At 37.9% G+C, this 25,145-nt stretch overlaps 1 protein-coding gene across 1 annotated transcript in view; it reads right to left on the bottom strand.

Annotated features, from left to right (window-relative positions):
* CTNNA2 (catenin alpha 2) overlaps positions 1-25,145 on the bottom strand; it is a 1,271,675-nt gene that overhangs the window by 46,499 nt on the left and 1,200,031 nt on the right. The window contains exons 14-15 of the mRNA XM_062208724.1: positions 15,047-15,160; positions 5,191-5,372 (exon numbers count right to left, since the gene is read on the bottom strand). Of these exons, the coding sequence (XP_062064708.1) occupies positions 5,191-5,372; positions 15,047-15,160 (296 nt within the window). The remainder of the gene's footprint in view (positions 1-5,190; positions 5,373-15,046; positions 15,161-25,145) is intronic.

Genomic DNA, 25,145 nt, shown 5'->3' with positions numbered 1-25,145 from the left:
TAACAAATTATTTTCCTGTCTATTTAAAATGAACTCTTATAACTCAATGAAAAAGCAAAACAAATAATCTAATTAAAGTATGGATAAATGATTTGAATAGAGATTTCTCCAAAAGACACACAATACCAAGAAGTACAGGAAAGGCTGTTCAATATCACTGCAGAAATGCACTTGAAAACCACAGTGAGATACCACTTCACAGTCATCAGAATGGCTGCTATGGAAGCAACAGAAAATACCAAGGATGGGTTTGGATACTGAGAAATCGGAATCCCTTTATATTGCTGGTTGGGAGGTATAATGGAATAGACACTGCAGAAATGGTGTGATGACTTCTCAGAAGTTAAAATTACCATATGATCTTTCAACTCCTGGTCTAGGTACATATCCAAAAGAAATAAAATCAGAAACTTGAACATGCCTTTGTATGTTCATATTCAAAGCAGCTTTATTCACAATAGTCAAAGTGATAGAAGCAGCCAAAATGTCCATTAACAGATAAATGGGTAAATACATTATATATCCATATAATGGAATATTTTTTTATTTTTTTATTTATTTTTATTTTTTTATTTTTTTTTATTTTTGACAGGCAGAGTGGACAGTGAGAGAGAGACAGAGAGAAAGGTCTTCCTTTTGCCGTTGGTTCACCCTCCAATGGCCGCCGCGGTAGCGCGCTGCGGCCGGCGCACCGCGCTGATCCGATGGCAGGAGCCAGGTGCTTCTCCTGGTCTCCCATGGGGTGCAGGGCTCAAGGACTTGGGCCGTCCTCCACTGCACTCCCTGGCCACAGCAGAGAGCTGGCCTGGAAGAGGGGCAACCGGGACAGGATCGGTGCCCCGACCGGGACTAGAACCCGGTGTGCCGGCGCCGCAAGGCGGAGGATTAGCCTAGTGAGCCGCGGCGCCGGCCTCATATAATGGAATATTATTTAGCCTTAGCAAGGAGGGCAGTTAGGCACATGTGGCAATAGTATGAACCTTAAAAACATTATGCTACGTGAAATAAGCCAGTCACAAAATGACAAACACATATAACATTCTACTTACCTGAGGTACCTAGAGTACTCAAATTCACAAAGATATAAAGTAAAATCATGGCTTTTAAGGGCTGTGTGGCAATGGGAAATTAGTGTTAATTTAGCTATAGCATATTTGTTGAGGAATATGAAAATGTTCTGTAGATGAATGATGGTAATGGTTGCACAACATGAATGTTTCTCAGTGTACACTTGGAAAATGATGAAAAAGGTAAAATGAGAAATCACTTAAATAGCCACTGTGGTGTCTACTGTATGGAACAGCACAAATCTAAATGAACTGTGGTCATCTGGATAGTAAGTTGGAAGTGGGACAGGAAATAATGCTAACAGCAAAAACAAAATCAAACAGAAAAATACATCAGGATCAGAACAGAGAAGATCAGAAGTTTGATCTTCCTTGACAGTAGAAAGCAGTATTGACAGATTGGCCCTGCTGATTGTAGCCCCAGTCTCAAAATGATGGTGTATATCTCCTGTGTTACCCTAGCTTGGACCAGATTCTTTATTTTGGACATTTTAAAAGGTGTTTTGAAGAATATTCAGTCCTTAATGATAACAGTGATCTATTATTCCATCTGAAATATGTTTGTAATTCTGCTTATGAAAAACAAAGCTATAGAATTACCTCTACTATAGATTTTATAGCTATAGAATTACCTCTATAGATTCTTGCAACCTTCTCACATGAGGTCATAAATGACATCTATATAAGGGTCTATGTTTAAAGGCATTCCAAAAAAAAAAAAAAAAAGCCAAAGAAAACTATTATAATATCACTACTATCTCCTTTTTGCCAACTAATTCACATTGGTATTGTGAAAAGAAAAGTATTAATGTGAAAAATTAATGTCAGTATATCCTGGGCTAATGTTCTTAGTCCTCACAATTCAAATTCAATGTTGTTCCAAGTTTAAAGATTGATTTTCTATTGCCTTTTCAAGGCCTTTTAATTTGTTAATATCAATTGTGATTTTCTAATAATGACAATATAGCAACATATAAGGAAGATATTTTCAAACGTAGGGGGCCATAGAACTCAGAACCAAGGCATCATAAAATATGCTTGGGAAATTTCTCCAATTAGCTTGAGCCATATAAAGATAGCAAAGTTGGACATCTGGATGAACCAGAAATTCTGAGATGTTATATATGACAGCACAATCAGGAGCTGAACTATTCTAGGAGTGCCATTTGGATTATGTCCTGGAGGTCACATTTAAATATTTATAAACAAGAGCCTAAAGGTCATAAAGGAAGAGCAAATAAAGATTTTTGTTTTGTGGAAAAAGGAGCTAATGAAAGTTTTGGTAAAGGCAGCTGGATTGTTGCTGTTTAATTTTTAATAACTGACGAGGATAGAGAATCTCAACCAAGACGGGAACAAGAATTAGGGAATATTGGGCAATCACATGGCATTTGACTCAGATACTCAGTATTTCATAGCTGGTTGTATGCTAACAGTTGTTTCTTCAGGTCCACTCTGTTTCTTTCAAGACCAGACTTGAAGGTTGATTTTAAAAGATGGCTTTGTGCCTGGCTAGGCAATTAAATGAGCTATTTCCAAGTGCAGACCTTTTGTTATTTAAACATGCTATTTCTTCCTGGAAAAAAAAAAGCACAAATCCACCCTGGCAGGGCAGTGCTTCTACCATTGCCCGTGAGATGGAAGTCAGGAACTGAGCAGAAAAAAAGACATGAAGAATAATCAATTTTATCCTCCATGAAGAAGTTATTACACAAATAATGAGGCAGAACCTCTCCAATTTTAATAATAATGGAGTGGATATCATTGAGATTACTGAATCAAATTAATGAATTAGCTAGTGATAAGAATACAACAACAAGATAATGTAGGCAAGCGTAATTTTTGCACCAACCAGCCCATCAAGCACATGAATAGAAAAGAGTAGCCAAGTTTAAATGTCTCATCAACAATATTCTTTTCCTTCAAAAAAAGAGAAAAATACAGGGGCTTCAAAACTTTCATGGAAAAAATGCATTAAAAGATTAAATTATTGTTAACAAAAATTCTTTGAAATCCAGTTTTTTCATTGTATGCATGTTCCAGTAACTTTCTGAAGACCCTTCTATGCACAATTATGAAATTTTTGCACTAAATTAAATATTTTCAAAATGTTTTCCCACAAACTTTTTAAAGTTCAATTGTAGTACATTGGAGTGCTTATAAGAATGGAGCTGAAAATATTGCTCCTTGAGGCAGAAAATGCTAGAGTAATGACAATAATGTATAAGGCCAAGTCTAGAGCACTGATGTGAGCGGCCAGAAGAAAAGCCCCTAGTCAGCTTCCTCTGCCAACAAAGGAACAGGCTCTACACATGGCTTCTCTTTCCTTTCCAGTTCACACCCTTCCTTGGGTCTCTAGTCATTTACTCCTTCCTTTGTCCTCACCTAGGGACAGAAAACTACTCATCATGCATTGGGAAAATAAAACTCAGTAGCATACTGGACATTCCATTATTCAAATCAGCATAAAATGATGATATGAAATCTCTAGGAAATTGAAGCAGCCTTCTTTTCATTATTCAAACTATACTTTGAATACTAAACATCCGTCTTATTTAAAATAATATAATAAGATCCCTCAAATATAAATCTCTCTCAACCAGTTATATATAATCTAGAGAATTATTAAATGTTCTTCTGATCTAAACTTGCAACATGAATAGATTCATTATTCACTTTAAACTAATGAGATTTGTTCTAGTGATGTTATTAATGGATTGTATAATATACATCAGATAAAACACTGATAAAATATTGAAAGCCAGCAAATTAAGGCATCACAGGCTTTGTGAAAGCAACGACTGAGGCTGCCGTCATATTCTGATTTGTAGAAAATTCAAATGGAAATATAGCCTCAGATATTATCCTGCCATTACCTCTACAAAATAAATCTATGGAGCCAACAAACACTAACCAGATGGACAAATTTGAACTTCTAATGAATACAATGACATTTAAAAGTTTCAAAGGTCACCCTTGTAACACTAAAGTCATTCCACTGAAGTCAAAAACAATTTTAAAATATTTGGAAAGAGAGCCAAGCAATGTCATTAGTACATATTGGCCAGAGGCAGAGGGTAAAGGGGATGACGCAAAGATGTTCCATATTTTCTTACAGCCTACAATCCATCCTAGCCTTTTCCTATCAGAAGCATTCAACAGTGATTAAAACAAAAAAAGTCACCCATGAGGTGGTGTTTTGACAAGGCCATAGATCTGGCATGGTTTTAACAACAAATACCATGTTGAATCGTTAACACATCTTTGTGCACGTGTGCCTGTGTTTAAAAAAAGAAAACAAACTACAGTTAAGTCACAGCCTAAATTTATATAGCAGCCAAATTTATAAATATATTCTCTTTGGATTTAAACATCTCCTAGGAAATTGATAAAACAGATCATTTCACCATTTTGCAAATAAAGACAGTAAGAAATCTGCCCCAGATCAGCCCAATATTCTAATGGAAGAACGGAAGTGCCACCTTCACTTAAGAACAGACCAAAATACAATGGCAGAAACAGCAAAGAACTTGGTCAGAAAAGGCTCCCGGCAAAATTTTGATGGGTGTCTTGATTTATCGTAAGTACTATTCAGAGCTCAAAGGAATACTACATTCACAACTTTTAACTTCCCTGTCAAGATTGTGGAATTTTATATTGTTCTGCCCGTTTCTTTGTAGAGAAGGGTAAAATGTTAAGAGAAATTAATGCTAGATCATGAGCGAGTACTGCGATATATTATACATTTACATGCACATACACGTATATTTATTTTTCCAAAGGGACATTAACAAATTGTTTACTTTACCTTCAGGATAACATTTAAACATATTCCAAAACAGAATGAACCAAAGACCAGTCACCCACTCTCTAGGCTTTGATTTTATGATTGCCTTCAGAAATATAACAATAATTATAAAGATGAATCCATTCTCCTTGATCCAGACCTATCTGCTAAGAATTCAGTTCAGATCATTTTGACTTATGCATGAAAATGTGTAATCCCACCATCATCTTGCCACTATATAGTGTTTTATTTTTTCTGCAGGCTCTCACAGGCTGATACACACTGCTAGCTTTCTAGATTAATCCAAAAATGCTTGTCTCTGTGTCTGGGCCTCACCTTGTGAAGTCTGTCATTTCCATCATGATCATACACATCTGCTTGGCTAGCACAATGATGTCATTCCCACTGTCATCCCATTTGGCCACTTCGGCATCCAGCTTGCTTTTTTCTTGGTGGAATATCTCCACCTGCTCAGCAATTTTTGCCTTCTCCTCTTGTGGTAGTTGTGCCATGATGGCCTGTGTGGGTTACAGAAACAGTATGAGAAAGGAATTAGAGACTGTGTGCTGACTCTGCCTCTTGTGGATGGCAGAGCCAGACCTTGACAAGGGTGATGGATGCTCTGCTGTTCTGGCGAATCTCTGCTCCATTCCAGGGTGGCCAAGAGCACAGGGTGGTATGATCCCCAAAATCTGTACGCCCTCTCCCATACAGAAAAAACACACAGAGATTCAAAAGTACATGCACACTGTCAGTAGCAGAGCTTCTCTGTCGCTTTGATGACATATGTTTGTTCTATAGAATCTATTCTTGACAATTTTTATATTTGGTCTCAGGAAACTTTTACCAGATGAAAGAAGGCACCTCTTTCAACACAGAAATCTGTTCAGAGAAGAGAAAAAAGAAAGAAGGCCTTCTGCCACTGGGAAGAAGAATTTTAAACAATATCTGAGCATCCAAGTGAGGTAGGGAGACTTTTCATGAGTGTAAATGAAGGCATGCACAGATATATGCCAAATAAAAACCCTCTACTGGGACACCACGGGAATGGCAAACCCATGTTGGCCTCCTTCCTCCCCCTGCTTTACAGAAATCCTGGCTGACGATGGCTTCCTATAGGGCCTTTTTCCATGTATATAGTAGCATTGTAGTGGCATCAAATACAGCCTGAGTAACCCTTGGGGAAAATTTGCATAGTCTTTAGTGGTTGACTGTCCTTAATCTGACAATCCAAAGTCTGAAATAAAAATCTGAAGCTTTCTGGGTGTCATCTTCGCTTGTGAATGTGCTCGTTCCCTAAAATACATCTGTAGCCCCAGTTCCAATACTGGTGGCACTTTCACAGTATTTGTAACCAATGGGAAAAGCAGCAAAAGATTTCAATCACCCAATGTGCAAGTTTTCATTTGAGATTGTACAAGGCAATTCTGTTTAATTTTTTTCAGCTCTCATGCTGTAAACAAGTATGTCCTTTTTGCAGTCTATTTAGTGTCACATTTTTCACATCTTTGTGCCTTTTGTTGGCGATTCTGCTGCTTGAAATAGTCCTGATGTATGATGCTGAAGTGCTGTCTAGAGTCCCTAAGCTTCAAAAGGCTAGGAGGAGCATTAAGGAGAAAAATAAACATATAAGTTAAGCTTTGATTAGGCACCAGTGAGTGCTACTGGTCTTGAGTTCAATGTTAATGAATCAAAAAATATCAAGTGACCAAAAGAAACACCGATTATATATGGTTTGCATTGCTTTGATGAACAAAGCACTGTGAGTAGCTGCTTTCAGGAACCTAACCCTAAATTTGCTTTAAGAGAGATGACTACATATTTACTAATTAAATGTTCATGGTGACTTTATACAAGATAACTACCACGAATAATAAGAATCCGCTGTATTTGTTAAACACTATTTTTATATTTGAAAAGCAGAGTGACAGAGAAAAAGATTAGATGTCCCATCTGTTGGTTCTCTTCCCAAAAAAAAAAATGGCCACCATGGCCACGACTGCACCAGGCCAATGCCAGGGGCCTGGAATTCCATCTGGGTCTCCCATGAGGGTAGCAGGGGTCCAACTCTTGGGCCATCTTCCACTGCTTTCGCAGGTTCATTAACAAGGAGATAGATCAGAAACAGAGCAGCTAGAACTTGAACTGGCCCTCCAGTATGGGTTGCCATTATCACAGGTGGCAGCTTAGCCCAATGTATCACAACCCCAGGCCCTAAACACTACTTAGCTGACTCTCAGCGAAATGCCTGACATCATCTCATTACCTTCTCCCAGAACTCTGCAACACGCTTCAGAGACATGAATATGTAGACAAGTTATTTCAGCACCCTCTTGTTCTTAGACACACATATCCTTTTCTATATATATATATATATATATATATTTTTTTTTTTTTTTTGAAAGTCAGAGTTACAGAGAGAAAGGGAGAGACAGAGATCTTCTATCTACTGATACACTACCCAGATTTCTTCAACAGCCAGCACTGGGTAGGCCAAAATCAGACAGTCAGGGGCTTCTTCAGATCTCCCACATGAGTAGGCCATCTTCCACTGCTCTTAACAGGGAACTGGACTGGAAGACACAAACTGGTGCCCAAGTGGGATCCCAGTAGTGCAGGAGGTAAAGTTACCCATTAGACCACAACACTGACCCTACACACACGTATTCTTTCTGAGAAAGACCACAAGCACACAATCGGCGGGTTTGTGTGTATGTTGGGGGCAGGGGGCAGGTAGGAGTGCTACAGTTTTTGCAGTGAACGAGTTAAATAATGTAAGAAAATTGCTATCTAAGTCGTAAAGCTCCACCTACTCCGAGTACATTGGTTGGGAGACAGCTAAGGTAACAAACTCAAAAATTGAGCTCAATGAGGCTTGGTCAGAGCTAGGATCTCATGGCTACTTGGGTCATAAGAAGTAATACAGAAATACTAAATAATCATCTCAAAAAGTTATAGTATATGGGGAGCAAATGAAGTACATTAGCTTTGTCCCTCTGCCCCCCAAATGAATGTATTATAGAATTATTACATTATATTACCATTTCTGCTTTCAGTTTTGCTTTCTAGCTAATATGATAGCTTGTAACTTAGTTGCCCACAATGGAAGTGATGGACCCAGAGTCTTCTGTGTCACTATAAACAAAAGATTAGCACAATTCCTTGTGTACATATATGTACAAGCTTATCTATTTTAAATAATTTAATCTACTTTGTCATTCCAATACTATTATTATCCCCTTTTATTATTTTATCTATTTTAAATAATTTAATCTACTTTGTCATTCCAATACTATTATTATCCCCTTTTATTAATGATTGTATGTAGAACCAGAGAAATTAATTCAATTTCTAATATTATACAATGCATATGCAACAGGAATAGGATTCACATTTAGGTGCACTAATACCATCCTTAACCACTGTGTGCCACCCAATCATTATGCACAGGCACAGCACACAGCTTACTCAAAGAACAAGGGCCTCCAGCCTAGAGTGGGCAGAGTCCCTGAAATCACAAACCGTGCCCATGAGGCTGTGCATCCTGGTGTTGTGGCTTCATCTGTCCAGAAGAAGGGACTTTTTCTATCTGCTTTTCATAAAGATGTCCTTGCAATAGCACATTCAAGAGCTCCTTGTTGACAGATAACTATGTCTATTAACTTCCTCCTATGTATCTGTGTGTATAAATTATAATACATATTTAAAAGTCAGACTTGTACAACTAATGTAGTTAAAATATTTAACACTCTACAGCTTGAAAATATTTAAGTACTTTAAAAAGCCATATTTGAAAAGATTTATAGAAATTTTCATAAATCCATATTTGAAATATACTAACATGGCTACTATTTAATTTTACTTTTAGTATGCTTGGATTTCCAAAAGTTGACTATGAACTGTTTTTCTTGAAGCATCCCTGTCCAATGTCCTCCTCATATAAAAAAGCTTATTGTATCTCACTTAGATGGTGCAGGTACTAGGTTAGCATAAATTAATACATTCACTCAATGTTTTTCTGTGAAAGATAAAAATAAAAATCTACCAAAGTACCTGGAGACTTCCATACTCTACCTTCATTCCCCATGTGGAAAATAATGTACCTTTCATTGTATCAAAAGGGTTAATTTTGCATTGAACAGCATACACTTCTCTGTCAAGTATAACTAGCACCTGAGTTTCCATTGTATACTTTAGCACTTGAATATTAACTGCCTTGCTTGATCTCTAATTAATTCCTATTTAATGCCTTACCTCCTACTTCTCTGTGTGCCTGCTTAGCATAGAGGCCTCCACAGCCTACGTGGAGTAGGCACTCAGTAAGTATCTTTTGATTGACTGCTTAAACATTTTTCCACTCCCGTCATCAACACAGCTCAAGAGATTTTGCCATAACTGACAAACACTTTCTAAGGACACAGTTTGGAAGAAAAACTAGCCCCTTCAAAGCAGATTTGCAAAAGAAGTTGTTATTTTGACTCAAGGGGTGCTCGACCTGCATAATGCACTTAATGGCGTGTGACTTGGTTGCAAGTGTTGATATATTTGCTTCTGCTTATGTAGCTACGGATGAGCTGAATGAAGTCTTTTCCTAAATATCCTTAAAATGCTCTTGGCTTTTAAAAATTCATAATTGACCTTTTCCGAAACTGGAATTTAAAAAAAGGTTATCTATAAACAGTAGATGCAAACTGCAAAATTTGCAAGTTAATCAAATTAAAATTCAACACATGAGTTTTAATTAGGTCTTATCAATGTAACTCAGCAGTTTGAAATGTTAACACATTAAAGCCATTGTAGCTAGAAAAAAAGAGGCCAGCTACATTCGGGTCAAATTTAATATAAAATATATAACATGCAATTTTTGATCCCCTCAAACTAAGGCAACAGGAGAAAAATTATTTTCATGGCCAAGAAGGAAGAGGACAAATCAGCTTTTTAGCTTGTATGATGTGATCAAGCAGGACCATCTGAGAGATTCTGCTTCTATTCACAGCAGTGAAACAAAACACAGTGCCTTTGATGCCTAGGCTAGATACCATCAAGTCCTTGTCTTCCACAGTCTCCCAGCCTCCCTTCACTTAGCTCAAAGTTTTCTTGCCCTAGTTTTGTAACAACAATCAGCCTCTGAAGAAAAATTAACTCACTGATTTGAGGAGGCAGCACAGCCAACCCTACAAGCCAGCCCTACAAGGTCCTTGATCACATGACCCATGAAATAATTTATCTCCCCTAACAACAACATAATGATGTTCTGTCTTGCCTTGAGAGTTTTTCCAGACCTCAAGAAATAAATGCCAACTGTGTGGCTGGAGCCACACTGGCATCATTCAAGTTACCCAAAGAACACCATGTTGTTAACCAATATGTGGAGGGCCATAAGCACTACAGACTAAGCATGGACCTGGAAATGAGCTGAACACTGCATTTCTTAGCCCCAGCTCCAATCTATACCCCAGCCTCTGGAGGAGTGTGGGAAGAAAGCACGAACTGTCCAGCTCCTTGCTATGCATCTTACAATCAATATTTACTTCATTCTACCTCCACAATGTCAGTGATTGGCTTGCTGTGTCTTGGGTGAGTGATCTCAGGTTTTGGAATTTCTTTGACAGTAGCCAAACATAGCTCTCTAGGTTACTGATCTAGTTGATCTGAGATCCCATATTTGTAGCATCAGAGATTTCAATCTACAGGATCCCCATCCCCCAACCCAGGCTCCCAGCCTTTCCTCTAATCAAATTTTGTGATTAGTCTTTTAAACTCTACCCATTAATATTAGTGAAAATCACTATACAAGCCAATAATCATTCCAAAAGCCCAGAATTGTTTGTTCAACCTAAATCTCAAGGAAGCTTTGATATAATTATTTTTCAAATCCTCACGGGGAAAAAAGAGTTTTCACCCCCAAACTAATGAGTTTCCATTTCTTAGCATTAAGTCTAACATTAAAGCTTTAAATACAAGAGTGTTTGAAAATAATGATTAAAGGGGTTTAAACCTGATGTTTCTGTTTCCTCTTACTTGGTTTTAAAGGAGGATAGCACATAAATTTGAAAATCCAAGTCCTTGTCCTTTTAAGCAAAAACTCTCATGATTGCCTGAATTATCCATTTCTTTTGGGTTAAATTAGTTGCCCAGACATTTTATTAAGGACTACGTCAAGCTACAAGCCTCATCCTCATTATCTCCATGCCCAACGTAGTAATCTCTATCTAGGTACATTACAAACCCTGTGATACATTTATCATGCAGTTTTCCTGAAGACATTAGAAAGAACGCTGTGTATCTCCCTTATATATACAGACAAGGTATGGTGAGGTTAAGAAAGTTGCCCCAAAGTCACTCAGCTTTGCCAATGCTATATTTAAAATCAGGTCTGTGTGACTACAAATAATATATTCTGTCACCAAGGTTAAACGCTCCAAAGCTGTCACAGTCCAATTTTAACTATGTCAACCTGTGAAGAAACAGTTTAGAAGATGTCACATCAAGGATCAAAGGGCTAGCTGACCTCTGTTTTATCACGTGCCACCATTCCCAATCCTCCATCCTCCATCTTCCAAAGAGTTTAGATAAGAAACCAGCAGGGACAAATAAAGGAGATAAGAAATATCCTAATTCTAGATTTTGAGAGCAGCATTGGAGGGGAGCAATAAAAGCACATCATCCTCTTTAACTTCTTCTTGGAGTGATTTACCATTTTCAGAAAACAATTTCTCCAAATGAAAATCCAAAATAAAGTCAGTAACAGGGGAAGACTAGCTGCTGGAAAGAGCAAATAGCTCTGTCAAAGTTCTCCTCTTTCACAGTGTTGGCCAGTTTATCACACTTTCTGATCAAAAGTTCATCCATCTATCTTCTCTGCAATTTAATGCACTCTTATTTCCATGTTAACAGCCATAATTCCATGTCTCTGACTTGTCATCATATAATTATAGGCTGATTCACATCAGGAATGCTGCCTGCTGTGAGTTAATCATGCAAACCACATGATGGACCTCAAAGATAAATTAGCAAATACTAGATTATAGGAGTACTTTGTTCTTACTGTCTTGGCCCATGTTCATAATTCATGCTGAAAAAAACTTTCAAAAAGTTAATAATGGATGAGAAAGACAAGAATCATCTGTACTTTGTTTTTACCCATCATCATTGACTTGATGTCTGACATAAGTAGGATTCATGAAATTCATTGGATCTATTGCTCCTTGTAAAAAGTGGGACCAATCATCCCTTTTTGACATAATGATTATAAAACAAGAAAAGGGTTGCATAAATGTCCTGCTCTTTGAGAAAAGTAGTTAATGGGTCCTGAGCTGTGTCTATACTAAATGACAGTCATTGGTCAATAAAGTTAAGTTTCAGCTGACTAATGTTTGGATAATTTACTCAAACTTGCCCTTTGTCATTATCATAAAAATTCTGATTTTACTTAATCTTAAACATAAATTAACTTGCTTGATTAGCTTGGTGTTATATCAACATAGTCCCAAAATATTTTTAGCATAACAACCCAATGTTCAACATTTTAGGGGGGTTACATAGAATCTGCAAGAAATTTCTATTATAGGTGACAGCATGGCCCTTTGTATACTTTTGTACTGTCATCATGTAATCAGAAGGAAATTTTCCTCCAGAGGATGACAATTGTCAGACTCAATTTATTTAGCACTTACTGTATGTTAAATATTTGTACATTATTTTACAAGAACTTAGTAATTAAATCTCCAAGGGACAAGCATTTGACACAGCAGCTAAGACACCAGCAGTTGGGATACCTGTACGCCACACTGGAATGCCTGGATTCAAGTTCTAGCTCCACTTCCAACTGCAAATTGCTGCTAATGCAAACACTGGGAGGTGGTAGTTGATGGATTAAGTCCTGGGTCCTTGTCACCCACATGGGAGACCTGGATTTTATTCCTGGTTTCCAGCTCCTGGCTTCAGCCTGACCCCTATCCAGCCACTGCAGGCATTTGGGGTATAAAACAGCAGATGGGAAATGACTGTCTATCTCTGCTTCAAACAACAAATAAAAAAAAAAACTAAACTAAACCTTTTAAATATATAGATATCTTAAGTAGAATGCTTATCACATATGTTTATCATTTAGATTTTATAAACTCAGAAATTGGACAACACAGCCTTGAGGATGATCCTAACTTCACTTTTCGAAATTCAAAAGCAAATCTATCTGAAAAGAAAGCCAGTGTGTCCTTTCTATTTATTCACCTTCACATTTCTCCTGTTAATGCCCATCTGCTTCATCTGTATCTTCTGGATCATTTGGTTGCTAGGTGAGAATATCAGGGCATAAAGCATATTAGAAACACCAGGCTTTAGATAAAAGTCTTTTTTGACTTTGTTTTAACCTCCAATTAGTGGATTCTCACCCTTTTCAGAATTCCTAATACAGGATGAGCTTTGTGGGGTTTCCCAGTCCCCATCTTTCTCAACTCCATATTTATTATATGTTATTTTTTCTTAAGTAAAATTTAACAGAGGATTAAGGTATCTAGTTCCTTAGTTGTACTATCATTTGTTTGTATTCTATAAAAAAAACTTTAAAGGGAGGAAAACCAGGGACCAGCACCGTGTTAAGGTTAAGCTATGTCTAAATGTGATTGGAGTCGGTGAACTCAAAAGGCTTCCATAGCCTTGGTATCTCATGAAAAGAGCCTGGGTGATTACTGATGCCATAAACAAGAGTGTCAATTTGTTAAGTCAACAACAGGAGTCACTGTTCACTTACTCCTCATGTAGGATTTCTGTCCTTAATGTGCTGTACATTGTGATTTAATGCTATAACTAGTACTCCAACAGTATTTTTCACTTTGTGTTTCTATGTGGGTGCAAACTGTTGAAATCTTTACTCAATATATACTAAACTGATCTTCTGTATATAAAGAGAATTGAAAACGAATCTTGATGTGAATGGAAGGGGAGAGGGAGCGGGAAAGGGGAGGGCTGCGGGTGGGAGGGAAGTTAAGGGAGAGAGCTATTGTAATCCATATGCTGTACTTTGGAAATGTATGTTCATTAAATAAATGTTAAAAAAAAAAAAAAGGTTAAGCTGCTGCCCTCAGTACTACCATCCCATATGGTTGCTGGTTTGATTCCCAACTGCTCTACTTCCAATCCAGTTCCCTGCTAATGCTCCTGGGAAAGCAGCAGAAAATGGCCCATGTTCTGGGACTCCTGCACTCACATGGGAGACCAGAAGAAGCTCCTGGCTCCTGTCTGGCCCAGCTCTGGCAGTTGTGGCCATTTGGGGAATGAACCAATAGGTGCAAGATCTCTTCCTCCCTCTGTCTCTCCCCCTCTCTCTATAATTCTGCTTTAAAATATATAAGTAAACCTCTAAGAATTATTTTTTAAAAAATGGAAGACACCCTTACTATTTCCTTCAATCCCTAGGAATTTCATCATCTGCTAATTGCCTTCATTATCTGTATCTACACTATTGAAGGCAAAGCTAAACTAACTGGTCTGATCGCAGAATGCTCCTTGGACCACTTCTTTTGGTGGACAATATCATGTAGTATTAAATGGCCAGGCAGGGCTGGTACCCTCTCTTGCTTCCTATCCCATGCTGGCACATTTGCAATATGTCTTTAAGAGTTCCTTTTCTATCACATGGCAAGAGACGTAGGAGTATTGCCTGACAAAAGGTACGTATCAGAGGGGGAAAAGTCCTCTCTGATGGCCTTGAACCAGTTTCACATGGTATGATCTGGTACCACAGAAACCAGGCCAGAATACAGAGCAATAGCCCAGCCACAGCAAACAAATACCATGAATCCCCATTTTCCATTGCCTCTTTGTTGTTACCAAACTTAAAGACTTCAAGCAGAGCAAAGTGCTCCCTGCCTGGTTAACAATCTAATCACAATCCTGAATCCCCCCAAAAAATCCACTGCACATACATATATATGTATACATATATATTATATTGTTTCCATGTGATGCTGTCTCAAGTGGTAAAGAAGGTGGGAGTTAAAAGCAATCAGGAGCAGTGGTGATTATTTTCACTGAATAAAGTGTGAATTGCTATAAACAACTCCAGATGAGAACACGGGTTTCAGAGTCAAGAATCTCTGGGGTCTCAACTTCAGAACTTTCCTCACATCATGTTGGTGAACGTAACTTCTATCCTCTGTGTCCCAAACCCAAGTCCTGGCCAATGACTCACCCGTGCACTCTGCCCGGCAATTAACTGGTCGTCCTCGGTCTGAACACTTGTCCGACTACGCACATCGTAATCTTCCTGTTCAAAGTCAGAATCATCCTCCAGTTCTTCTGGAGTCTGAAGATAAAGAGGAAAAGAGAAAAATCAGCATATGTCAGATTGATAACCTTCACCCCACGCACTTGCTTCTTCATTGCAAAGGCTAAATAGTCACCAGGACACAGATTATAGCAATTTACACAAAGGATTAGCCACGTGGGTTGACATTGACTGGAATGGAGCCAGGAAAAATCAAGCTGCCCTAATTTATCTTTTAAAAGATACATTTTAGTTGTTATTTCTCCCAGAAGGTATAGCAAATATATATCTGTTCATGTGACATGCTTTCCAGTTTTAAGAAAAACTATTTGTGAGTTACCTCCACCCACCAAAATCCTATTGTAAGACAAAAATACCAGCATCAACAGTGAATGTTATAACTATACTTCTTTAACACTGCCTGTGGCCTTTCCAGCTCATTTACTCTCAATAAGCAAATGAACTGATCATCTCCAGGCCTAGGGCTAACTAGCTCTGTTGAAATACCTGCTTTGATTACCTACCCAAAGTGTACACATTACATGTATATACTCGACAGTCAGGGTTGCCTGCATATGAGTCCTTGGGTGAGCCTGAGCAACCTGTATTCCCTCTCTCAGCCTCACTTTCTTCTCTATAAATTGATGTTGGTTATGCTATCTGTAGTAATTATTGTTGTGAAGATTAAATTTTCTGTATAGAGTATCTGGCAACAAGTAGGATTTTTAAAAATGTTTTCCATCATCTAACTCACAGAGATCTTTCATTTAGGTCTTTTTTTTTTTTTTTCTTTTCCATGGTATCTTGGCTTTTCATGCCTACAATACTCTCATAGGCTCTTCAGCCAGATCCGAATGCCTCAAGGGCTGATTCTGAGGCCAGAGTGTTGTTTAGGACGTCTGCCATTCTATGAGTCTGCTGTGTATCCCACTTCCCATGTTGGATCTTTCTCTCCCTTTTTGATTCTATCAGTTAGTATTAGCAGACACTTGTCTTGTTTGTGTGATCCCTTTGATTCTTAGACCTATCAGAGCCATCGATTGTGAACTGAAATTGATCACTTGGACTAGTGAGATGGCATTGGTACATGCCACCTTGATGGGATTGTATTGGAATCCCCTGGCACATTTCTAACTCCATCATTTGGGGCAAGTCTGATTGAGCATGTCCCAAATTGTACATCTCCTCCCTCTCTTTTTCCACTCTTAAATTTAACAGGGATCACTTTTACTTAGAATTTTTACTTAGAATTCTGAAATCAATTTACTCAACAAACTTTTTTCTTAAACTGAAGCTTCCAAATAGTACATTCTCACTAAAGATTAAGTAACTCTTTCACAGTCAAACAGGGAGCATTCTCTATTTAGATATGAGAAAAATAAAATTTAAAGAAATTAAATAACATGTCCCAAGTCCCCTAATTAGGAACAAAACATAGAATTTAGACCTGAACATCCAAATGTGCCTGATTCTAAACACACTGTACTTTATCAATTTTTTGTTTTTCTGTTTCTCTACAACTCACACAAGAACTGAAACTATAAAATGCCTTAAAATGAAGAGAGTTACAGCAAGATCTTTTTAATCTATGAAGTTAGTGTTGAGGAAAAGAGTATATGCTCAGGAATTAGCAAATTTTTAACATCTTAAACAGCAACAATAATAGATAACACATAAGTGCTCACACGTCACCGTTTAAGTGGCCTATACATCCTAACTCTTGAAGGTTTCCTAGCTATGATATAGACATTATTTTCTCCATTTTACAGGTAGGGAAGCTGAGGTATGAGAGGTTATACCTTGCCAAAAAGCTCCTAAGTCAGACAATTTGAAGCATGTGCTCAAATTATATTAACTCTAAGAGGATAAACTCAAGAGGCATTGAGCATGGTGCACAGCAGGGAGAGAGGAAATTAGAATGAGAGTCTAAGCTCAATCATCATTATCCTGAAAGGTCCTAGTCACCCACAAACTGCCCCTTGGCATACAGTCCTGTCCACCCCCTGCCCCCGACGGCTCTTTCAAAAGGATAAGGAAAACAACAAACCACAGGCACTACTAATGACAGAGTTGCCCATTTCCCATCCCAAAATGTCCATTTTTTAAGTATGCTGGTTTCATTTGCTACCAAGGTATAATTAATCAAGTGTGATTATTGATTAAACTTTGAGATTCAGACAGGCATAAAATGGGGTCTTTCATGCCATTATCATACAATACGTGGTGATTTTCTATGTTTTGAAATATTATTCTTGTTCTTCCTCCTCTCTCATCAACCTTACTGACATTCACTCAGTCATCTAAAGATGTTCATTTTTGTGATAGGGATGTTAAGCGAATGAGAGAAGAAATACATGTCAATATCATGTTTTATTAACTAAAGTAGGAGTGAGGTAGACAGAACTGGTTCAAACTACTGGTCATATTTCTTGTAAACTGAGACCATATTCTTTGATAATTCCTTAATTTCCTACAGGGTACTATGGAACAATTATAGGAAGTTGGTAAATTCTGCTAAGACAAGATTATGAGCACTTTTCATAACTCTTTAAAAGAAGAGAGAAGAGCACAATGTGAAACCTCATGCAAAAGAAAAAAAGCCGAATATGACAGCACTTATCGTGTTGTATCCAAACATTTCTGTGATCAGTGCATTTAGTAGATGAGTAGATGACCCAACCAGTTTGGCAGCATAGGCTAATAATGGTGAGGTTCTATTCGAGTGATGTGGCCCAAGAACCAAAACAGAGCAAAAAAATGGTAAATGGTAAAATAACCTGAATGTGGCACTAGGGGACCAGAATGATTTTGTCCTATCTTTGACACTTCCATTCTGTAGGATTTTAAGCAAGGTACTAAGTTTTACCATGCGGTTTGCTCTGTCTACATAATGGACTCCTAAGCACAGATGCACAGGAAAATGCTTTTCAAACTATAAAAATGAACTAAATCCACAGATTTAAACAAAAAGCAATAATTATGTGCTTAAAAATAAAACATACATCTTATAACAGTGGCAACAATAATAGCAATCATTGTTTACCACCTTCTATGGGACAGGCATTTAGCTAAAATATTTAATTATGAATAGTAATCTAGTAAAATGTATTGAATCCACATTTTGTAGATATATGAACAGGATCAGAGTTAACTAAAGTTTCCAAGGTGTCACACCTAGCATGTGGCATAACTGGTGGAGAAAGGTAGGGTTCCAGGGTGTAACCATCACAAATGCCACCAGGAAAAATAGTTTAAAATATTTTCATCTGCCTTAAACATGTAACAGACTCATGTGAATTATCCATAGAAATAGTTCTGTGCAAGTTCAATTTGCTGATTACTTGTAAATTTCTCTCCTAGTTATGTTGTTACTTTTTGATTTACTCATTTTTAAACATATGTACCTTACTTTTCACATGGTCAAAGGTCTCCATGAATTAAGGCAGATATGGAAAAGATAGATGGTTCTGCAATGGGTCCTGAAAAAGTGGGTTGTATTATTAGAGGGTTACAGGATAAAGAAATCAACCAAATGTGTACGTCACTGAATTGGGGGTTACAGACTGGGGTCTAATCAGAGTGCTATTGTGTGTATTCTCAGAAAAGGCCTTTTGACCATAAACACTTTGGTCCCACTCTTGGTTTCATGGTTCTTCTATATGTAACTATAGGTGAAGAAATTGAGTCTTGCTTATACAGTGAGACAAAATATTTAGCCCCAAACATTTCTCTTTGAGTCTATGAGGTTGACTTGTGTCTATTAGAGAGAGCCAAGAAGATGATGTAATTTTTCCAGGGTTACGTCACACATCGGTTGTGGAGCAGGATTAATCCACCTCCTCTGACACGCAATCTACTCGACAATAGCCTACATAAGGAAGCAAACGGAAAACAAAAACTTCTGGAGCATTCAGGATCATTTCACCTAGAGATGGGCATAAAATGTAGTAAGGACCATTGGGAGAGTGCATTGGCAACTGAGTGATGCATTAGGAAAGATTTTCTAGAAGAGCTGTAAGCCTTTAGAATGAGTTGCCTACTGAAAAAGAATTTTAGATTTGAAGTCTATATATATAAATGTCCCTACTTGAGATGATTGGCTACTAGCACCACCAGCCTGGAGGTCTGTAGGCCCCTTAATTGGTCCCTCTTCTTCTGCCCTTATGCCATACGTTCTATTCTCATTGCATAGCCAGAGAGGACCCTTTAAGATCTAAGCCACACTATTTGAGGCCCCTGCCTTGAATAACCATTGGTACCTACCTCATGCAAAGCTATCCTTAGGCTTTTAATCTAGCTTTGAACTCGGGCCTTTGTAGTTTCCATTCCCTTGGTCTGGAACATATTGCCCCCAAATATCTTTCATGGCTTAGTCTCTCCTCAAATGTCACCCAGTCACCTGGCACCCTTCAGAATATCCGCATATTATATGCTCACCTGGAGCAGTCTCCTTCCATATCACCTAGGCTTTCTCCATGTCACAGTATGTGGGATTATATTTTCTTGTTTATTTTACTTTCCACTGAAGATATATAAATTCCAGGAGGATAGAGACTTCTGTCAACTTTGCTCAACTTAGTGTTTAGGATAGCTCCAATAGCATGGGCCATATAGTAATCATTCAACAAATATTTGATAAATGACCGAGACTGAATTACCATTTTAAAAAACCCACACTTAATTATTTACACTGCAATTCAGAAAAAAAAAATTAGAGACCTTATAAGGACCATGTTGATTACCTGGATGAAGAAAATCATTACTGTGTAAATAACTTTTGCTTCTAAAGTATTTTTAATCCTCTATATTCCGGCTGTTAAATATGCTCCAACCCTTGCAATTTTGATAATACAGGTGATGTATTTAAGAAATTCTATATCCCTAATCAATTATTTAATGGTAAATGTCATCACAGCAGGATGAAGAAAAGACAAATTTATTGGGAACCTACTGAGTTCTTGGTCTATGTTAGTCCTTTATAGCTGTGGCAATATTTGTCTCCGTTTACAGACAAGGAAATTGAAGTGGAGAGAGATCTTAGATATAACTCCAGAGGAGTCACAATAGAGTTTCCAAACTACACTACTACACAGAACCCTAGGTCTCATCATGTTTGCATGAGTGCCTCTACTCTGAAGAAACAAAATCAAAGGACACTAACTGCTCTTTGGATGAAGCAGTTTAATTGATATATCATTTTTTGCAACCTAACATACTACTATACTACTTCTCAAATTTGAGTAGATACCTGTTAATTCCTTTTTTTAGAAAAAGATTTATTTGAAAGTCAAAAATACAGAGAGAGACAAGGAAGAACCTTCCATCTGCTGGTTCATTCCTCAAATGGCTGCAACAGCCATAGTCAGGCCTAAGCAAGGAGTTTCTTGTGGGTCTGCCACGTGAGTGCAGGCACCCAAGCACTTCGGCCATCTTCCACACCTTTTCCAGACACGTTAGCAGTGAGCTGGATTAGAAATGGAGCAGCTGGGACTGAAACCAGTGCCCATATGGGATGTTATATGGCAGACATAGACTTAACCTTCTATACCACAGCACCAGCCCGTTAATTCTTAAGATTGCTTCTCATCACAGTGATCACTCCATACTCAGCTTCAAAATACATGTTATCAAAAGGTATGTGCCAACTGCATGCCTCAACCATCAACTATCCTCAACTAACATTGCCCTCAGAATCTAAGAGATGTCCATGTATTACCCTCAAAATTTTAAATACTTGACAGTGCTGCAGAGTATCTGTATACATAGTTTGGAAGATGTAAAGATAAACAGCAGATCTTTATTCAAACTATGTCCCAGGCTGTTATTTCCCCTGCCCTGCTTTTGAAATTATCACATGTGAACAAATCGATGGGTTTTAATCATAAAACTCATTGATTTTTACAATTTGAGAGGCAGTAAGAACAAGTGCTCCAATCTACTGGTTCTCTCCCAAATGCCCAAAATCGGTAGGGCTGGACTGAGCTGTAGTCAGGAACTCAACATATGTTTCTCACATGGATGGAAGGAACCAAATTTCTTGAGCCATCACTCCTATCTCCCAGGGCCTCCATCAGCAAGAATCTGCAATCAGGTGCCAGAGTCATTTATCAAACCCAGGCACTCTCATATGGAGCATGGACATCTCCATCACTAGGCCAAATATACATTCATACTAAGCAAGTTTAGTAGGTAGGTATCATTGTACATTTTTGAGGGTCATTCTTATGAGTATCAACTACTCTAATTTTATATAGCCTTCCTGATACTAAGATATTTATCAATTTTCAACACTGAATGTTTAAGTCCTTGGGTCTTAAACATATATTAGGTCAGCATTATTTGTAGATTTTGGATGGTGAATTTTACTACTAACTAAGATTTATCTGTAATACCAAAAACAGTGCTCATAATGCTTTGCAGCTACTCCTGGACATAAAAGAACATCAAAGAATTTCAGTCACCCAACATGCATACTCCCCACTAAGGTAAAACAACACTGTGCTGTGCCTTCTTGAAGCTCTCATATTGTTAACAAGTGTCATTTTCGTGGTCTATTTACTGTCGCATTTTTGTGTTTCTTTGTTAGTGATTTCCCTGCTGAAAATGGCTCTCAAGAGTAGTGCTAAAATGCTGTCAAGTGCTAAAATGCTGCACTGTTCCCAGGTGCAAAGAAAACATCTGTGGTTGATAAGCTTTGTTCAACCATGAGTCCGGACCACTGGCTTGGAGTTCAATATTAATGCACCAATAAAACCTATCAAATAGGTCTCCTTTAAACAATAGCGCCCATAAAGCAAGGTTGGATATAAGAATGATTGATGAAACCATGACCAGAGGCTCAGAGGATCTTCACCTTGTACTCCCTGCTAAGAGCAATGGTTCAGTATTCCCTAATTTAATGTTCACAGTGAATTGATGGAATTTGTGACCATTTCAAATAATGAAAGCTTATTTTATACTGGTCTGACAGATTTGCTTAGTTTTCATAGTACCTTATGGGGATAACCAGAAAATTCCTGGGTACCTAACAAATCAGAGAACACGGTGAGCAAGAAACAAGTCTCATGAAGCATGGCAAGAGTAGACTAGCTGCAAGACAGACGCAGCACCCTGAAAGGTGAGATGGGACATACAAAGGGCAAGCTTTGCCCTCACACAGTAGCTTGGAGCTGTCCTGGAGCTCTCAGATACTGACATCATCATTAAATATATATTGATTGCCAGAAGGCAAGGTGATGGAGAATTTGACCCTTCAAGGTCCTTTCTATATCCCTACTTTTGGAAAAAAAATACAAGTTTTTTTCTTTTTCAAATTACAATCAATACTTTACAATAGTTTAAGAGGAAAAAAAAATAGCTTCACTTTTCTTGCTGTCTTTCTTCCTTAGTATAATGAACTTTTTGAAAGTAGACAGTTCTCAGAGTGAAAATGAAGAAATTATTTAAGTAAAAAATGAATCCATTTGTTTCAGTAAAAAATGAAGCCCTTTGGGTGCTGAATGGATTTGGATTGTAAAAATAACTATTTGCACATGCGGCACACTTCTCCCTTCCTAAATTTTATGTCATGTGAAATCCATCTGATGAGATCACTTGAAATGTCCAGACAGAGGAATGACACTTCATATGACAACAATACAGCTTTTTATCTAAAATCATGGGTTTTTTACAGCTCATGAATGAATACATGAATAATGGCTATAAACTTCTTCAGCCTCTCAGATAAATGGTTGTCACAAAAAATGTGAAGGCTAACAAAGCAGAAAAATGGCAAAAGAGGGAATATGTCTTGAGGATTATAATGGGATTTAGTGCCAAATGCTTTGAAAACATAATGCTCATGGTCTATTACCTTATTTCACAACTTAGTATGTAATGGGAAAAATGATCTAACTTGTCACAGCCTTAAAGGCTGATCATCCTTCCTTTCCCTCTTCTTTGGTTTTCTCAACTTGGTTCCTTTCCTGTGTTTCAATGGAGACCTCTCTTCCTCCCTTCCATCCTCCCATCCCCTATCTCATCAGTATTAATTAGGCATTGTGCCAGACAATACACCATAGTAAATAAAAAGATAGCCTTTGCTTTATAAAATATTAGTCTTGACAAAGAACTAAAAAGAAAATAGTGCACCAAATATTATCATAAACAAAGTTATAGGTGGTCAAAGGATAGGGTTACTGTTGAAGGAGAAATCCGAGGTATGACTTGAAAGATAATCAAGGTTTGGCAGGTATAACAAGGGCAGGTTAGAAGTGCAGGAAATTACTCCGACACACTTGAAATTCTACATTTAAACTCCATGTTAAGTATAATTAGTATTGTCAGATACAACTTATCAAATGCTCCGATTATTGTGACTTGATCATGCAAATACTGTGAAAGACACTTAACATGAAAACAGGCAAGTGTACTCAAAAATGACAAGATGGTGACAGGGCTCACAAGTGGAGGGCTTGCTGGATGTTTCAAGTGAAGTATGGATGTCAATGAAGACCAAAAAGTGACTCTGGTGATGCTACTTCAGCCTGCTTAGATCACTTCAAAAGCCACAAAAGGAACATGCTGGGGTCTAGATACCATAGACCAAGACAACTGCACTTGTATTCAATAGCTCTACCAAGATGTGGCATACAATTAATACCTTATCTAGAACCCTCAAAGGACTAGGGATGTGTTGCACACAAAGAACACAACAACACAGAAAGTTCTTGAAATACCTGAGGGATCATCTGGAGAAAATTAAGTCGCTTGTCATTATTATGTTACGATCTTTTGGGTGGGAGATGTTGGTTTAGGTTGTCTACGATTCACCCTGGGAGATAACTTTTTTTTTTTTTTTGACAGGCAGAGTGGACAGTGAGAGAGAGAGAGACAGAGAGAAAGGTCTTCCTTTGCCATTGGTTCACCCTCCAATGGTCGCTGCGGCAGGTGCACCGCGCTGATCCGAAGCCAGGAGCCTCTCCTGGTCTCCCATGCAGGTGCAGGGCCCAAGCACTTGGGCCATCCTCCACTGCACTCCCAGGCCACAGCAGAGAGCTGGCCTGGAAGAGGGGCAACCGGGACAGAATCCGGTGCCCCGACCGGGACTAGAACCTGGTGTGCCAGCGCCGCAAGATGGAGGATTAGCCTATTGAACTGCGGTGCCAGCCGAGGAGATAACTTTCAAAATCGTGCCTGCAGATACCTCATGACTTCATTGATGAGTCCCAGCTGTAGAAGCTGAGGGTCATCTGGGGGTCGCTTTGTGCAACACAGTGGCCACTAGCTGTCTGGAGCTATTGAGCACCTTAAATGTGGCAGGTGCCATAAATTCAAATAAAATTTTGGATACGTTCAGGTAATTGAAAGATATTTAATTATAATTCAAATAATAATTCTTTTTTTTTATTTCTAATATGTCTACTAGAAAATTTTAAACTATAAATGTGACTCCAATTATATTTCAATTGGACATCATGTTCTTGAGCTTAGCAATGCCACAGTCCCATCTCTGTTTCTGTAATGGCCACAAATTTATCTGCGTCATCAATTGTGCTTTTGCATAAGCAGTTCATTTGAAGAAACAGTTCCGTGGATCATAAAGGTATTTTAACATTGCTGTGCTAAATTCTTGGTAAGGAAAGAAGAAAATAGATTATTGCAGTGGAAAATTATGCAGCTGTTAAATGGAATGAAGTGAGCTTTCTGTTAAAATAGAAAAACAAAGGCATGCTGCAAATGAGCTAACTAAGTTGCAAATATTATTATATGATTTGTAAAGGTAACTATATTTTCTAGGCCCATGTTTACAAATAATTGCATTAACAATGGTTAGAAACATGTACCTTCCTCACAACACAAGTTTGGGGGTGAGAGGATAAAATTTGTTCTAAGACTACCTAGATTTATAAGATCTGGAAGACTTTGTACAACAATGTAATTATTTATCATAGTATATTTGCAAAATAACAGAGAAAATGTCAAAAAGTTCATGGAAAATAGAATTAAATGAAGCTTTTTTCATGCCAAAAGAATTAGAACTCTA

The sequence above is a fragment of the Lepus europaeus genome, chromosome 13 (genome assembly GCF_033115175.1).
Source record: "Lepus europaeus isolate LE1 chromosome 13, mLepTim1.pri, whole genome shotgun sequence".
Classification (NCBI taxonomy): domain Eukaryota; kingdom Metazoa; phylum Chordata; class Mammalia; order Lagomorpha; family Leporidae; genus Lepus; species Lepus europaeus.
This window is presented reverse-complemented; position numbering and strand designations above follow the sequence as displayed.